Raw genomic sequence first — 14,937 nt, forward strand, 5'->3', positions numbered from 1 at the left:
GAGATTTTGGCAATTGTGAATAAAATGCTGTAAGCAGTCAGGTTTTGCTTTTGTGAGAAGACAGGTTTTCAGTTCACTTGAATAAATATCTAATGATGGAATGGCTGGGTTACATAATAAGTGTAAATTTATATAAACTTCCAGTTTTGCAAAGTGGATGTTATACTTTGCCATCCATCAGCAAGGAGTGAGAGATCTTCCTATTCTGCATCTTCACCAGCATTTGATCATCCACATTATTTTAAAACTAGAAACTGCTTTCCTCCTTCATTCACATTTCCCCCTTCCTCTTGACCTCTGCCTGGATTATAAAGTAAATGTGTATACCTGCTTTGTAGCCTGTTGATGTTAGGATAGAGATTGATTTTAGACTACTTCATATGTCCACTGTGCACTACAGCACCCTTCTATCCCCCTCCCTCCCAAGTGGTCCTAAGGCACTTTCAGCAAACAGTTTTTAGGTTGGTAGGAGGGACAACAGCATCCTGCTTGAGAAGAATTCCTTCCCTCTGCTTCTGTGAATCTCTTCACTCCCTACATATCTCAGCCTCTTTTGGCACAACTGAACAAATCCTGCAAAATAGAAGGTTGGTCAAGGGTCTTCACTAGGCCATTCCATGTGGCTTTCCAGCTGGTGACTGGATGTTGATTCATGAGGAAGGAACCGGGTGTCAGACCCCTCTTTGGCGTCCTTGTCTCCTAACTTGGTGACTGGCAGGTTCTCATAGTCATTAGAACCTTCATTTGACATCTCTTCTCCAAGGTTCCCAGCACTATGGTCTCCCTGCGCAGATGGCTGGCAGTTCACATGATCTCCTAAAGCCAGGGACTCACCCTGTTGTGTTACAAGTTGGGCATGGGTCTCTGGAATATCTGTCCGGCCTGCTACAGGCTCAGTGTTTGAGAATGTCACTTCCTCCGCCTGCTGCTGGCTTCCATGAGGATCTGCTGGTGGGACATTCTCATAATCTCTGCGCTGCTGGAAAGTGACCCAGGGCTGCTGCTCCTGGATGACTCCAAGATCCACCCCTGCTATGTTGACGTAGTCGTTTGAGCTCTGAGAAGAGCCTTCCTCATCACTGAGTGGGTCACTGTACCCAATTTCCAGACACCAAAGACCAGTGTGGTCAAGGCCATTCTCACAGTCCCAGTCTCTTTCCTCAGTAAACTCCAGCTCCTGGGCACTTGGGAGGACAGAGAGGCTTTCAGGGGCGCTTCCAGTAGAAGCCAGAGACTCAGCAAGCTCTTCTGCTGTGGGGACATTGACATAATCTCTCGAGTCCTCTGAAGAACTGCTCGAGCAGTCTCTGGAAGCTCTGACGTTGATGTTGTGTGCTGAGGGACAGAGGTTGCCACACATCTGGGGCTCTGAGGTACTGTCATAGATGCCCACTGCATGGTCCATTGTAGGAGCCTGGGTTCCGTGCAGCTGGAGGCCACTGTCCACTGGGGAGGCCTACAAACCAGAAGAGGAAGCCAGTGATGGGATGGAAGCATATGTAAGGACAGAGCCTTTGTTCTTTCATGCCAATATAATTCCTTCACTCAGGTCTCAACCTTGGCGAAAGGCTCTAAACGGGGGATTGCAAACTGCAAGGCTTTAGCTGCTAAGTAGATATAACTGAAATGGACTGAGTTTAAGGAAAGAAACAGTGATGATATATGACAACTGGTTTTGGCCACAAAGTGGATATTCAGTGTAGGAGTCAGGGCAAGTATTATAAACTCCAAGAGGCCACCTGCTCCGAGCATGTTGAGAGGCAACACATTGTAGTATAGGGGAAAAGGCAGAAACTTAGGTACACACTGAAGCTGCAAATCCCAGATCACTACTGAGTTTGGACAAGTTCCCTAATCTCTCTGTGCTTCAGTTTCTTAACTTACAAAATGGGGATAATCATAACATCTATGGCATGATGTTTTCATGAGGAGCAAATGGATTGCTATGTATCAAGTGTGTAGAATAGCGCCTGGCTCAGAGAAAACATTAAAAAACACTAGCTCTGATTATTAAAGGGGCAGCTGACACGTAGACTCGGGGCCATTTAGGGATGCTGGTCCAATGTTTCCAGAACTTTTGAATTTTTAAGAAAAGCTACACATCTGAGCTTTCATTTGAAATCTTTGAGAGTTTCATATGTTGGCAATGGTTTAAACTGTTCTTCAAACACTAAGGGGCCCAAGACAAACATATTTGTGGGTTTAAGTCAGTTTGGGATCTCGGCTCTAAATGCCAGATCCCTCAGGGCCAAGGAAGTCCTGAAACCGCTTTGGCAATGAAGCTTCCTCTTCCCCGCCCTTCATCCTTCTTTCAGACTTCCTGCCCTGGGAAGTCTCAGAGGCCAGAGCAGAGCCCGGGGATGGGGCATCTGGGGGAGGGGGAGGCAAAGGTGGCTACATGGAGGTGGCTGCACCACAGGGGAGCCCAAGCCTCTGGGTCACCAGGGTCGTCTACCCCAGCCCCCAGCTGCCCAGGGCGGCTTGTGCTTGAGAGGACCACACAGCCCCAGGACTGATTCCTTCACAGCACATGGGAACTGATTGTGGAAATAAGCACCCCAAGCTCCAACAGTGTCCCTCTACCACCCCTGATGCTCCTGCTCCACACCCTGTGGGACTCCTGCTAGGGGGTTGCCTTCAGAAGCGGGTCATAAAACACATGGGTGGGTGGTTGCCATGAGTGGTATCACTCCCTGGCAACCTCAGCGGATGTCCCGGGTGATCAGACTCTTTCTGTACCAGTTCCACACTGAACGCCTTATCACTGTTTCTGCCACCAGGGATGACTGAAACAAATCAACACAGGCCCCAGAAGTAATTCCCAAAGTGGGAGTTACAGCATTGTCGGGATATTTGTGTCCCCTCCCAGGTGATCGCTTTGGTGGGGGCGATCAATCCTCATTTGGATAAGATCGTGTTTGTTGAAACTATCATTTCAGTTCTAACTTCAGGTCCTTGGACACATGTGCCCTGGTGCCTTTCTTAAAGTTCCAAGTGCTTGCTCTTCTCTTTCTGGATTTTCCTCCTTGGGGAATTCAGGAGGACCTGAGCTTAGTCTCCCCAATTTATTAATAGGATGCAGAGCAAATGCCACAGGACAATTTGTGGTAAAACTAACTCTGAGGCCCAGCTCTTTTTCATCTCAGTTCATCTGCCAGAGGCATGTCCTTTCTCCCAAGGGGCCCAACATTCCACGTCACTCTTACCACACCCTCAGAGGGGGGACTGTTGGCGCTTCTGGATAGGAGGCTCGCGGTACTGAAAATACGGACACTCCTTGGTGGGCGTCTCCCTGGAAGGACAGAAGACAAGTGCTGCAGCTGGTTGGCTAGTGTGTGCTTCAGTCCCAAACCTCCTACCTTGTGGTGGGGTGGGTATGTGGCAAATGGTATTTGCATCAGAGCTACAGGATGATGCGCTGAGGTCTGGCCCCCCTCAGCCTCTGTGGCACCCTAGACACTAGCACAGGGTTTGGAGAGGCAGGAAGGAGGTTCCTGGGGAGAAGTCTCCAAGCCTGCAATGATGGCACCCGTGTTCTCCTTCTGCATGTCTCTCCCATCCTTAGACACTCCCATCTTTCCCTCTGCTACCTTAACATCAAGAAAAAACAAAACCCCAAACCTTGACTGCCCCCTGCACCCTTTTAAAAGCTCTCTACACCTCCCACCGGATTTCTGTCTTGCAATCAATCTGTTCCATCTTCCGAGCTTGCCTAAGGCCTTAGAGCTTAGAGAAAGTACTTCCAAGTGGTGCAAGGTGCACTCTGGGGAAGAATTTCCGTTGGTCTGTACTCCATGGATCAGAACGGACAACTTACTCAGCTCTTCCTGCCTCCGGGGCAAGTGGTCATAGATATTTTTGGCTCGTTGTCTGGGTCGAGGCAGACTCAGCAAGGGCAAGACTGTGACTCGGAGGTAAGGAACTTGCCCTGCAAGGCGAGGAGACAGGTGAGGGTCACGACACAGCTACTGCAGAGAATGTGGGCCCTCTTGGGGGCTGAGATGGTTCCCGAAACTATTCCTCACCCTCACATGTATCACAAATACATTTCAGACTTTACCTCTTCCACATGAGGTAAATGGATGGGGGCTCAGTGGAGAGGAGCAGAAAGGGGAAACGGCTCAGGGGCCACCGGGGCAGTCACCTCCAAAATGGAACCCCAACTAGCATGGAGCCCATTGGAGCCAAAGCTCAGGATCTGGAGCGAGGCGGTGACTGGTGTGCTGGATCCGTACAGGGCGCGCCCCTGTGCAAGAGTTTAGAGAATACACTGGGCTGTGATATCAGGCCACATATTGGTCCTAGCATGTCTCCATGTTGGGTAGGTGAGGGACTCACGCTTCTTCCATTTATTCCAGTTCCACAGGATACAGAAAATTGTGATGAGCAGGAGGATGACGAGGAATCCCGCAAACACAGAAATGATGCTGCTCCAGTCTGTATCTCTAGGAGGAAAGTCAAGTGCCATGACCCATGGGAGGCTGGAGAAGACGCTTCCTCCCGGCTTCCAGAGGGAAAGCAGAGGTGGGTGAGCTGTGTGATGGAAGCAGTCACTGAATGGTGACCCGGGGTGGAGGGGAGTGACCCCAGGAAGGACCCTTTTGCACACCTATGGGAAGCTAGGGGTTGACATGTGAAACTTAGTCTTACAACAATCCAGTCTCTCATGATGACCCCGGAACTTGAGATGGAGACTCAGAAAGTAATATGGCAAATAGCACACAGTGGGGAGGAGCGGAGACAAAACGTGAATCGGGGTCTGTGTGGGTCCCAAGACTGTCCTCTTTCAGCTGCACCACACTGTCTGCCAAGCTTGCAAATTCAAGTCCATCTTCCCAGCTCCCCCCTTGTCCCTGCTCCTGCATTTCCTGTCTTTTGTGGAGGAGATGATCACCCAATTTACAGTTCGGAAGTGACTCTGGATAGTCCAGAGTGTGCACTGGCACTATTAACTCGTGGAGCTGGTCTGCAGCCACACTTCCAGTGTGTGGCACTTAACGAGGCAAATGCACGTGGAGCTCTGTGCCACTTGTGGCTCCTGGCACGGCTGGCCTTACTGCTGATGTAACAGAAAGCAGGCCATGAGGTGACAGCAGGAATCACGAGCAGACTTGCTACCCCCAAATATTAGAAAGCCGGTCCTCTAGAGAAGGTTTTCTCCCGAGATCCAGCCTTGTTTATCCAACTTATACTGGACATTTCCCCTCGCCTGCCTAAGAGAAATCTCAAAACAAATCTGTCCCAAGCAGAACTCCTGTTCTCCCCGCACAGGTCTGCTCTTCCTCCGGCGTTTTCCATTATGGAGTAGCTCAGTCAAAAGCTTTTGCGTCATCCTTGACTGCTCTTTCTTTCATGCCCCATTTCTAGCCAACCAGCAGATTCTGTCTGTTCAAACCTGGACACCTGTCCCTAATGCAGTCATCTCTTGCTCTCCCCACTGCTGCCACCCTGGTGCAGGCCACTGTGTACTCCACGCAGACCTCGGGGCTTGCCCTCCCGGCCCCAACATACTAATGTCATGCATGTCAGCATCTCTGCACAGTAAATCAGATTATGTCCCTCTATTTGTGACCACCATGATTTCCTCTCCCCACTCAGCGAGGGCTTCACAGCACCTTATGGTCTGGTCTCTGCCCACCTTCTGACCTCATTTCCTACCACTTTCCCTTGCTCTGCCTGCCAGCCTCCATGCTGTTTCTCGCTGTGCAAAGCACAGCCTTGTCAAGCCTGCGCTACCTCTCCCAGCTGTCTGCCTGGCTCAGATTCTCATTTCATTTGGGTTTCTTCTGAAATGTCACTTTTCCAGACAGTTCCTTCCTGACTACACCCTGTTACTCTCACCCTGTTACTGACTACTCCTTGTTACTCCCTTACTCTGCTCATAGCGCTTAGGACTGCTGGACGTTATTCTACCTGTTTGTTCATTGACCTGTTTATATTTGACTGCCCCACTTGACTTTAAACTCCACAAGGTTATGAGCTGTCTGTCCTGTTCACTGGTGCCTGGAGCAGTGCCTGGTGCTGAGTAGGTGACTGATGGGGGTTTGTTCAATGAATGAGTGGATTAATAAGTGAGTACACTGGGGCCTCCCCAGTGGCGCAGCGATTGAGCGCTGGGTTGTGAAGTTGCCTGGAGTCTCTGCAGCGCCGGTTCGATCCCCAGCTGCTTCCCTGCCCCAGAGGAGGGTCCCATGTGGTGCGCAGACCTCTCCTGCCGTGCCCGCTGCTCCCCTCAGCAGTGTACTTCGGTCCTTCTGCCTGCTCTGCTCCCCGCTCTGGCTCTGGTGAATTCTCTCACCCTCCGTGCTTCTGACTGTACCCAGTGCTTGTATAAATAAATAAAAATAAATCTTTAAAAAAATAAATGAGTACATGTGGAAATAGTTTTTTGGGGGGGACTTCAAGATTCTGACAACTTTATGAATTCATTCCTCATCAATGTCCCTGTCCGCCTGTAGGTGACATGTGTTTATCACAGTAGTACAAACATTTATTTTCCTAAACTGTAGTGGTTTTAAACTTTTTATCATTGAGCTGTACTATTAGCTGAGATCTAGATCTAGATCCCAAAGTTTCAGCCGCTGATGGACTTTTTTGTCTTTTGTTAGTATGATATTGAAAGTTCTAGCAGTAAAATTTACACCCACTATTAGTTCTGTGAGATTTTATGCCTTAAAGACTTGTCTTGATCACATCCACAATGACATTTTTCATTCATAGCAAATTTCTAGGACCTAAAAATACATCTTTAAAAAAGTGGATCTTTTGTTTCCAACATGGTGGGACCTAGTTTTCTTTTGAGGAGTGGTTGTTGTGACCTGAGAGAGGAACGATTGAGAACAGCCACCAGGGCCCAAGGTGTGAGGACTCTCCAGGCCAGGCAGCTGACTCTAAGGAGTTCCTGGGTTGTGTCCACAAACAACTCCCTTTGCTCCTAAATGGCTTCCTTCCTAGCAGTCTTGAGAACTCCTTGGAGCCTGGAGTTTGGTGGTTTGAGTGAGGAGTGGCAGCCTGGCTGGGGCAGGAATCCAGCAGGGCAAGCAGGGGGCCCTTTGTCTAAACCAGGGGAGGGTGGATCTCGCCACCCAGCCACTCACCTCTTCGTGCTGTTGGGTACTTCTGAGGTCTCCCCTCTCTCTGCCGATGGTGTTCTGGTGGGCGTCATTGCCGTGGCCGCCAATGCCGTGGCTGCCTCTGAGATGCTCTCTGACTTCAATCACCTTCTCCTTCAATGTCTTCTCTTAATCGTAACCGGCCAGTCAGCATGTCTGCCACTTTTCCTGGCTTTCCTTAAGTTGTTTACTCCCAGGAGAAAAGGCAAAATTGGTTTGTGTTTTACCTAAAATCCCGAGAGGCACAACCAAAATTTTTTTTTTTAAGTAGATAAGAATGACAGAAATATTTCTGGTCTCCCACATCTTCCAAAGGCCCCGTAACATATAACTTTTTATTCTCAAAATTTCTGCTTAAATCTTTATTCAGCAAAGTCCCTCACCAAAACAGTGCCTATTATTTTAATTTCTTCCTTTCTCAAGCTTCTCACCTTTCTTTTCTCCAACAAACTCCCTACCTCGTGTCTACCCCTGCAATATCTGTCTGGGTTGATCCAAAATACAAATTGGTTCTACCTGGCTGTGGCCCATGCAGGGGTTGAGAGCTCACCCAGGCACGGTGCTCCCAGGTGAGGTTGCTCGGCAGCTGGCGTGGTGTCTGCCTCTCCTGGAAGTGCAGGGACACAGAGGGGGAGCCCGGCAAGAAGTCTGAGGGAGGCTCCGTGAGAACCTCATCTTCCCTCCCACCCACCCCCAAAACAGAAAGAAAAGAGGAAATACTTTGCTAGAATGGAAACAGAGAGTCAGTGGCAGGAAGCGACACCACCAATGTGCTAATGAAGCATGGGGCACAGGAAATGCTGCTCAGCTCTTACTGAGAAAAAAAAACATGTTCATGCCTGTTCCCTGAGCTGGCCAGGTGTGCTGTGGTCTGTGAGGAATGTGATTAGAGATGGGGCAGGATAGTGGGGGTTGTGATGGTTCACGCTGAGATTCTGAAGCATTTAGAATTTTATGAGACTCTGAGTTTAATAATGTTTTGATTATTATTATTATTTTTTAGCAAGTTCTGAAGCTGGTGCTTTCAGAAACATGTGTGGATCTCCGGCCTCCCCCACACTGATTCTGTGGGTGGCAGAGGAGACAGAGGGGACAGGCTGTTGTCACATATGCCTGCCAGGTGATGTTAACAGAGATGGTCTGACTTTTGCATTTTGAGAACCTCTGCTCTAGGTGTTACTCCCAGAATGGAGCTAGAATGGGATAGGAGGGCCCCTCCAGGCCGTTCTGCCCCACAGTCCCTGTCCCCTGAAGGCCTGCCCTCAGTGGCCCCTGGCTGTTGGCTCTCTTGCTCCAGGGCTCTTCTGGAAAAGGTCCCTCCCACTCCTGCTGGTTGTGCACTTGTCCCAGAAGCAGATAATTCACCTCCTGGGTCTACCAAAGGGTCCCAAACTTTGGAGATTGTTCAAAATTTGTTTCTAACTCCCTTGCCTTCTTCCCCCTAACAATCTTCTGAAATCCTCTTTGCATCTTGGGAAAGTACAAAGACCAGGGGCCACTAAGACTACTACGAGGGAGTGAGGAAGAGCTTCCGACTCGCTTTCCACAGCAAGTGAGTTCCCAGCTGGACGTCCTTACCTCCACGACCCTCTCCCGCCTCTCCCTGAGCTGCTGGCCCCCACCCTGTGTGCCCAGGCTCTCACGGGTCCCCCAGGGCTGCGGGCTGGTCCTGGCTGGTCCTGCTGAGACCCCTGTCATTCCAGGTCCTCACTGCCCTCCCTCCAAGTACCTGACCTGGCAGGAAGCGGAGGTGGCTCAGAGGCAGCTGGTTGGAGAGCCGGGACCCAGGTGTCTGTCCATTTCTCCTAATGGGTCGAGTCTGAGTGAGAAGTAGGATTCCGCATGGGAAAAAGACCCATTGCTCCATCGCAGTGGTGGCTGGGATGGGAGGAAGAGAGAGAGGTTCTCTGGACCTCTCCCGAGTCATCGGTGCCAATAGGGATTGTGTGTGAACAGGAGCTTGTAAGATGGTACAAGGAGGACAGAGAGCACCAAACCTCAGAACTTTGAATGCTCACTCAAAAAAAATTTTTTTTAAAAAGAACTTCCCCCTGTGTGTGATTGTCTCAAGGCCCGCCAGATCTTTTCTACCCAGCCTGCCTGAGTCAGACAGGTCTGCCCTCTGCCTTTCTGATTCTCTCCTGCCCCCACACTGGAGGGAAACAACCTCCTCAAAGGAGGCTTCGAGCCCCCACTCCCAGGCTGGGAGCCTTGCAAGTCCCGGTTCCCAGGCTCTGGCTGTGGCCTCCACCTGGCTCCCCTCCCCATCTCTGTGGCGCAAAAAGCAATCACACCAGTACTTTGCAGTACAAAATAGGTGTCTGAAAGTTTTCCTTGTCATAGGGGAAGAAAACGACGGGTTCCTAGGAAGCAGGGTATATTTTTAAATTTTATTTATATATTTTTATGTATTTTACATTGTTCTTCATTTTTTTTTTTACAATGAATGCTTTCTCATCTCAGTTGTAGTCCCCGTGAAAGTCCCACCACCCATTCACCTGTGAACCATCACCATAGTCCCTTGTGCTCTTCCCACCCCTGTTTTGATCCTACTTTCTTCTCCCCCTGCAGAATGTCTCTGGTTTATAGTTGCCTGTTGATTTTGATTTTCACTTTATTATTATACATTTTAAACTGAACTGCCCTAGGGCTAGTGGGGTCTAGAAAGCCCTTTAACCACCTTTAAGGACCTCAGGGGTTGAATGTGACAAATGATTCTGAAGCACTAAATAAAGAACCCCTGGAGGGGGAGGCGCTTCACGCCAACCCTCAACTTGTTGCTGACACGAGTCCTGGGGTTGCACCGGGACAGGCACCCAAGTGCGTTCAGGCCCTAGTGACTACGTGGGCGGTCTTGGGCAGGTCACCTCATCTTCTAGGGCGTTTCCTTGGTTGAAAAATGACAATAATAACAGTACTTAGATGATGCTATTGTGAGAATTAATTGGGCTACAATGAATAACACGGAACTTAGGACTTGGCCTGTGCAAGAGCTCATTAATTGGGGGCTATTATATTATCACCTCATGATGAATTAGGCTTACTTCTCTACACTTGATGTCTGCTCCTTTTGGCTTTTCTTCCTCTGCCAGCCTGCCTTCCACATGTCACTTTATTCTTCAAGCACATATTTGTGGAACCCCGGCTTACAGAGTCAGCCTGGCTGCCCCCTCACAGGCACCCCGCACCCCTTTACACGTTGCTCCTCCCCACTCGGGGCCTTTGCTCTGGCTCTTTCATTTTAGTAGCGGTTTATTTTTCTCTTGTAAATTGCAGCAAAATCACCTTTTGCAAGTTTATACCGGTTATTTCTGGGTTGCAGGACTTGAGGTATATTGCTAGTTTCTTCTTTGGACTTGGTGCTTGAATGACTACAAAAATCAAGCATCATTTTTATAAAAAACAAAATTATTTTTTCAAAAATGCACCCAAGTGTCCCTGTCTCTCTGGAGACTTCTCTCCTTGGTGCTCGGTCCTTGCTCTTCTGAGCCCCATGGCCCCCAGCCCCGAGTGAGCTGGCACCTGTTAGTTGTTGGAATTAGTTGTTTAAATGTCAGTGTCCCCAAATAGTCTGTGCCCTTCAGGGTGAGGGCTGTTTTATTTATTGCCTGTCTGGCATTTGGCACAGAAGCCTGGCCCGCAGAATTAACTGGGCCGGGGGCCTCTCCGGTGGCACAGCGGGTTGAGCGCTGTGCTGTGAAGCTGTCCACAGCCTCTGCAGTGCGGGTTAGATCCCGGCCAGCCAGCGAGAATCCCACGTGGTGCCACAGACCTTTCCTGTTGCGCCCGCTGCTCCCCGCAGCAGTGTATTTCTCTCATCTGGCTGTTCTGCTCCCTGCTCTGTCTCTGGTGAATCCTCTCACCCTCCCACGCCTCTGGCCTGCACCCCAGCTCTCGTATGGAAAAAAAAAAAATCTTTTAAAAAAAATGAATTAACAGGGCTCTCAAGGTTCTCTAGATACTTACTGCTGCTATGAATTTACAACCTAAGTGTATAGTGGGGTGAGAAACTGAGAAAGAAATCAGTTTAGTCTTTTTCCTGCTATGTGCTCATCAGCCAAAGGGAAAAGGCAAGCCCTGTCCAGGCCTTCCTGCCCCTTGTGGGCAGGGCCTCCCAAGCGCCCCTGCCCCAGGAAAGGGTTAAGGTTAAAGGGAAAGGCTTTTGGATTTCTGGGCCAGGAAAGGCCAAAATCAGCCTGTGGGAAAGACTCCTGCTTAGCTTTGTTTGTGACTCTGGGAGCTGAGAAAACCAGGGCAGGATGACAGCTGGCGCCTCAGTGGTGGCCACAAGCCCTCCCCCACCTTCTTGCTTGCTTGTGTGCTTCTCACCCGGAGGCGTTCTCCAGTCCCGACAAGCCTGAGACAAAGGCAGCAAATATCTTCCTTTTAAGTTACAGTTGTGAGTTAGCAGACTTGGGAAAGAAAGATTTAGAAAGTAAAAAAAAAATTCTCATACTTCTCTGCTCCCTGTCCCCACACCGCCCTGGGGAAGAGTGAGAATCTGGAAGCGAGGAATGTGACAGAGACAAGGGGGTAGTTTCTGCTCTCCGCTCAGGAGAGGCCCAGGGAGAGAGGGGGCGGGCACTGCTGACCAGTAAGAGAACACTTTCCTTACTTAAGTCCGGGGTCTGGAGAGGGGGGCAGGCCTCCGCCATGTGGTCCTTCTGGAGTTCCTGCTTGGCAGTCTCCCCTGGAGTCTTAGTAAGCACAGAGCTGCAGCGCAGAGACAGCTGGGAGGCGTGTCCGGATGAGCAAATGTCGGCTGACAGCCCCAGAGCTATGAGGGAGCTGGTTTCCCTCCCTGAGCCCACACAAGCAGAGCTTCTGACCCCCTCTGGCATGAGTAGGTAACTCCTTGGCACAGAAGCAGCTGGAATAGTCAGTCACTTTAGGAATTGGAGGAGGACAGTGCATTCAGTGGCAGCACTGAGGACCACGGGCTGCTTGCCTGGGGACCAGGCAGGGGAGGTCACAGAGGGAGAGCACAGGGCAAGAAGGTTCCCTGCCCTGCATCTTTTTTTTTTTAAATTAATTAATTAATTAATTTCTACAAGCACTGGGTACAGTCAGAAGCGCGGGAGGGTGAGAGAATTCACCAGAGCCAGAGCGGGGAGCAGAGCAGGCAGAAGGACCGAAGTACACTGCTGAGGGGAGCAGCGGGCGGCAGGAGAGGTCTGCGCGCCATGTGGGACCCTCCTCCAGTGGCCGGGGAGCAGCCAGGGATCGAACCAGCGCTGCAGAGGCTGCGGGCAGCTTCGCAACCCAGTGCTCAACCGCTGTGCCACCGGGGAGGCCCAGCCCTGCATCTGTTGTGAGTGAAGAGAACACCATCTCAATCGTTTCCTTAACAAGACTGTCCCGAACAAGTTAAGGTGGTGAGCAGTATATCTTAATTCATTTTTTAACAAGCATTTCCTTTTCACCATTTTGTGTGTCATTGGACAACAGCATGGCAGTGGAGCTTGGGATTATCTGTACCTTTCGATATTAGGGAAGGCCCACATCTGGTATGAGTGCTAGTCCAAGCTGCCGCCTTCTTCCATTATTTCCTAGGCTGCAGCCACAGGCTAGTCAGGCTTCTAACAGTCTTCAGAAACCCCTCCAGTGAATTCCCATTTTATTCAAGCCAACCATATAATTGCTTATAGAGTCTGCCCCTTTCCTAGACCTCCATCTCTGAACGTATCTCCATCACTTTCCCAGTTAGTCACTGCATTCCAACCCATGACTTCCTTGCATGTTCTCGAACAAATCAAGATCTCCTACTTCTGGGCCTTTGCATGGGCTGTGCCTTTTGCCTGGAATCCTATTATATATATGCACTGCTCACTCTTATTCCCTTCACATCTCTTCACAAATGTCTTTGTCAGAGAAGCCTTCTGTGACCACTCTGTGTTCTTTTCTCCCACCTTTCTCTCTGGTCCTTGTCACCATCTGACATTTTATATATTTACCAGTTTATTTTTTCTCTCCTCCATAAGTCTAAGCTCAAAGAGGCCAGGGACTTTTTTTCTTGTATTCCCACTAAATAAAAAAGTGCCTGGCACCATGAATATTCGTTGAATGAGTGGACTAATATCTGAGCTGAGGAGATTAAACCATAAACAATTGAGACCTTTCACAGATCTTGGTGAGTGCTACCTAGTTCAGTGCTAGATCCGATTTGATTTAGGAAAGAAACAAAATAGAGTTATTATACTTCAAGAACTGCAGAGCAATTTGTCATTGTAGATATAAGTGTCTGAGCCCCCAGTGAAATCTGCCTACACACGTCCCGGTATGCAGTGTGTTCCCCGCACACACAACACTACATTCCAGGGAAGATAAAGCCCTGGAAGAGAAATGCCATTCAGACATTGTCTAGCAGTTGTTAATAGCGAGTTTGGTCACTGGGATAAGAATGGAAAGAGTCCTGGAGTTGGGAGGACTCTGATCCTTAGGTCACACTGCAGATTTGCGGCAGGAAGGGTTAGAAGGCCTTCTACTGTGGGGCCAACTTTGTCGCTGTACCTCCAAGGAACCATCTTGCTCCTCCTCTCTCATCCGATGCCACGCCATTGGACTAGATCTCTGGACTCCCAAGCTGCCTCTCTTTCTATAACTGTCCAAAGCAGAATCCGCAACATGAAACTATGATCTCTAAGTTTTATTTTATTTGCGCATACATTGTTAATTATAATGGAGGACAATTTAGGCTTCCTGGTGTACTTAATCATACAACTTGTTAGGTTGTCACTCAAGTGTGAATCACTTCAGCACTGATTATTTGGTGTGTTAATTAGATTTATAGAATTTCAGAGCTGGCAGGAACCTTAGAGATGGTTAGTGCACAGCATTTTAAGTCATTTTTTAAAGCTACAACTAACCTGTAAATTGTGTGTGTGAATCATCTTTGGATTTGCCACAAGGTCAGGGAGCTGTCTGGTCGCATGTGGCCTTGGGAAGGAGTCAGTCTTGATGGAGAACTTCAAACCAACCCAGTGACTGTGGGGCGAGCACACAGTGGCTGAGGAAGGGGAGACTCACAAACCATCATTAAAGTGGAGGACAGGGCCTCCCCGGTGGCGCAGTGGTTGAGCGCTGGGTTGCGAAGCTGCCCGCAGCCTCTGCAGCGCCTGTTCGATCCCTGGCCACTGAGCGAGGGTCCCACATGGCGCGCAGACCTCTCCTGCCGCCCGCTGCTCCCCTCAGCAGTGTACTTCATCAGTCTGCCTGCTCTGCTCTCCGTTCTGACTCTGGTTAATTCTCTCACCCTCCCGTGCTTCTGACTGTACTCAGTGCTTGTATAAATAAATGTTAAAAAAAAAAAATTAAAGTGGAGGACAAATAGAGCATTCTTTTTAAAAAAGTTAATACAAGGTTTATTTACAAGGGAAATGAGAGAAGGGAGAAAACACACACACATAGACAAACACACACACAGATTAATTGGTCAGTATGTCCTACCAGTAATGCATCAGAGGTGAGACCCTGGATGCATGCTGAAAGCCAAGAGCATAAATTAATCTTTCCTAAAAAAATATGGAAGAAAAGAGTTTACTCTTTTCTGTATGAGAAGTCAGGCCCAAGTAGCTGAGCTGACTTTGCACCCCATTAGACCAATGGTTCAAGATGCCCTGGTCTCTGTCAGAAGCTATTTTGAAACTCATTCTCCAGGTATCACTGCACCTGTGTGTGTCTGTAAGGTCCTGTTTGGTGTAGCAGAGGCATAGATACAGGGTACAGCAAAGACAGGTGAGGATAAGAGGGGAATTTCAGGGCCTAAGCTTTAGAAGGGACTCAAGGGGTATGTGTGTGTATGTATGTGTGTGTGTGTGTGTTTCAT

General features: G+C 49.2%; 1 protein-coding gene across 1 annotated transcript; it reads right to left on the minus strand.

Moving 5' to 3' along the window:
- Positions 1–592: 592 nt before the first annotated feature.
- Positions 593–4,468, minus strand: LAX1 (lymphocyte transmembrane adaptor 1; the record flags this gene model as incomplete). Its single annotated transcript, XM_084245528.1, has 4 exons — positions 593–1,456; positions 3,207–3,292; positions 3,818–3,928; positions 4,339–4,468. 4 exons carry the CDS (start codon positions 4,466–4,468, stop codon positions 593–595), a joined length of 1,191 nt encoding a protein of 396 aa, XP_084101654.1.
- Positions 4,469–14,937: the final 10,469 nt, after the last annotated feature.

The sequence above is a fragment of the Talpa europaea genome (genome assembly GCF_964194135.1).
Source record: "Talpa europaea genome assembly, chromosome: 10".
In the NCBI taxonomy this organism is placed as follows: domain Eukaryota; kingdom Metazoa; phylum Chordata; class Mammalia; order Eulipotyphla; family Talpidae; genus Talpa; species Talpa europaea.